This window comes from Pseudomyrmex gracilis, unplaced genomic scaffold (assembly GCF_002006095.1).
Source record: "Pseudomyrmex gracilis isolate BER0280 unplaced genomic scaffold, ASM200609v1 scaffold_0, whole genome shotgun sequence".
NCBI lineage: Eukaryota > Metazoa > Arthropoda > Insecta > Hymenoptera > Formicidae > Pseudomyrmex > Pseudomyrmex gracilis.
In genome coordinates this window covers 2864811-2866990 of record NW_018020584.1, presented here as the reverse complement: position 1 = coordinate 2866990, position 2180 = coordinate 2864811, and the positions used below count along the sequence as shown (strand labels likewise).

Below are 2180 nucleotides of genomic sequence, written 5' to 3'. Positions count from 1 at the left end.
GAAAAGGTAAGTTTTTAGAGTATCACACACTTTATATTTTGTTCCTTAAAGTATCACACACTTTATATTTTAAGTTTTATTTAGTTTCTCTAAAAAAAAATATAAACATTTGTAGTTTTTATACATTATTATATTATAGTAAACTGAAAACTTTAATATACATATTTAAAATACAGTATTTTATATATAACACACTCGTAAATCTTTTCCTAGAGAAATCTAGTACGTGATTGTGTGTGATTCGCGTTTTGTTCGTATCCTCCTGTTGATCTCCGTTCCTGGCACGCGAGCCCTTTCCCTTTCGATTATTTTCCAAATCCTCGTCACGTAACCGAAACAAAGCGATCAGCTGGCGCGGCTGGCGATGTAACGGCTTGTTACGCCGTTGCAAATTTGATATACCGCTAACGAGCTCGCTGTCAAACGATCGCGTATCCAGGCAGGGACAGAGAAAGAGAGANAAAGAGAGACAGACGACACGCAAACGAGAAGGATCGATAGACACACGATGGTCAGGGAGCCGGTCTGCTCCGGTTAGGGCCTCAGTTTGTGATGCGGGGTCCGTGAGTGCCGTGTCACGAGCCGGAGGGCCGTGATTGTGTCATCCGTTGGTGAGGGCCGTTCATGAGGGCCAACGTTCCGCCGAGACGATCGAGAAAAGCGTTATTCAGGGTCACGGGTATGCTTATCAAGGAGACGTCCCTCAGGTATCACACGACTTCGCTGCGCTGTATTCGATATTGGCTGCGCGTGAGAGTAGTCAAAGTGCTTTTCTCCGATATTTTTTACCCACATACACACACACGCGCAATACCGTGTCAACCCTTAATCATTTAATAATATAAATTAGAAATTAAATATTGCAATTTTACACAAATAATCGGTAGTAGCATTTTTATCGTACGCCGCAAATGTTGTCGCCCGCAACACGGCCGCGCCGCGTGAATAAAACAAATCGGAAGCAGGGAGGGAAGTGATGTTAAAAGATGTGCGAGGGGTATGAGGTGTGACGGACGGCGAAATGACAAGCGATACGATCGATGTTCTTCGCTGACAGGCATCTCGGAAGCGTAATTCCCGTCGTTCATAATATGCGGAAAGTGATGGAAAAGAGAAAGGCCAGCGAGCTGGAATTTCTGATGCGCGAAGTTCAAAGGCACTCTTCTCGCGCGCGCGTAGGGGGTTCCCGTGAGTTCCTGAATAAGAGATGTACTTTGACAATGGCTGCGTGACAATTGAATTCAACCTGAAATGCCACCGACGCGCGACGACAACGACGAGGACGACGTCTTTGCGAAGAATTTTCACGGAAAAATCGCGAGAAGTGTCCGGATCATACGCACGACAATGTGTGAAAAATTGTGAGGAAAATTGTTCGCCTTCGTGAGGAATATCTGCAAGGCATGTGCATACGTTTGATGGAAATGCAAACGCGCGAGATGTAAATTCTCGACAAATAAAACGCGTTCGCGGAGACGAATTTTTGTCGACAATGACAATTCGTCTCATCGACTTTTTTTTGCTTCCGGAAACGAACGAGATGTATAATTAATTGAATGAGAAACGCGAGATCACGAATAATTGATATAGTCCCTTTCGCAAATCGCGGATATCTCGAGAACCAGAAAAGATAGCTTGAAACTAATTTTGCAGGTATTTTCAATCGGCTACTCTGCGATTTATGGTAAAGAGTGAAAGTTAACAAATTGAATATTTCAAGAATGGTACAAGGTAGAGCAAAATAGTTTTCNGATCTCGTTTTGTATTAGTTAGATGCAAAATACCACGTAATAAAAGTTTAATAATTTTTATTATTTAAACATTCGATTGTTAAAAACAAAACCTAGAATGTTCAAATCGGGCTGGTATTTTGCAGTTTGGTGTGCTGAGAATTATAGCGTAAATCGTTTTTCTCTATCTCCTTTAGTTTGTTAGTTATTAATTTTGCAACTAACTGTGATGCTATGTGGTTGCGACTTAAGGGTGATAACTTGTTGACGTTGGCGTAAGGGTTACGATGNTAATTCATAAGTAATGGTAACTTGCTCGGAACAGTGGTTTTTTGATGATGTTAGTTACAACAAAATGGTGGTACTGGTAACTTTAGTCCCGAACTTCGACTCCCAAAGCACTGATTTTAACGTAGGTGATTTACCGATGGTGGAAGATCTGGATAGTTT

The 2180-nt window shown here is 41.8% G+C and overlaps 1 protein-coding gene across 2 annotated transcripts in view; it reads left to right on the top strand.

The window, feature by feature from the left end:
• The first annotated feature begins 561 nt into the window (after positions 1–561).
• The window catches only part of LOC109857937 (otopetrin-2-like), a 13383-nt gene continuing 11764 nt past the window's right edge, over positions 562–2180 (top strand). For both annotated transcript variants that reach the window (XM_020434862.1, XM_020434774.1), the window contains exon 1: positions 562–707. In XM_020434862.1, coding sequence (XP_020290451.1) covers positions 625–707 — 83 coding nt within the window. In that variant the 5' untranslated portion in view covers positions 562–624. The remainder of the gene's footprint in view (positions 708–2180) is intronic.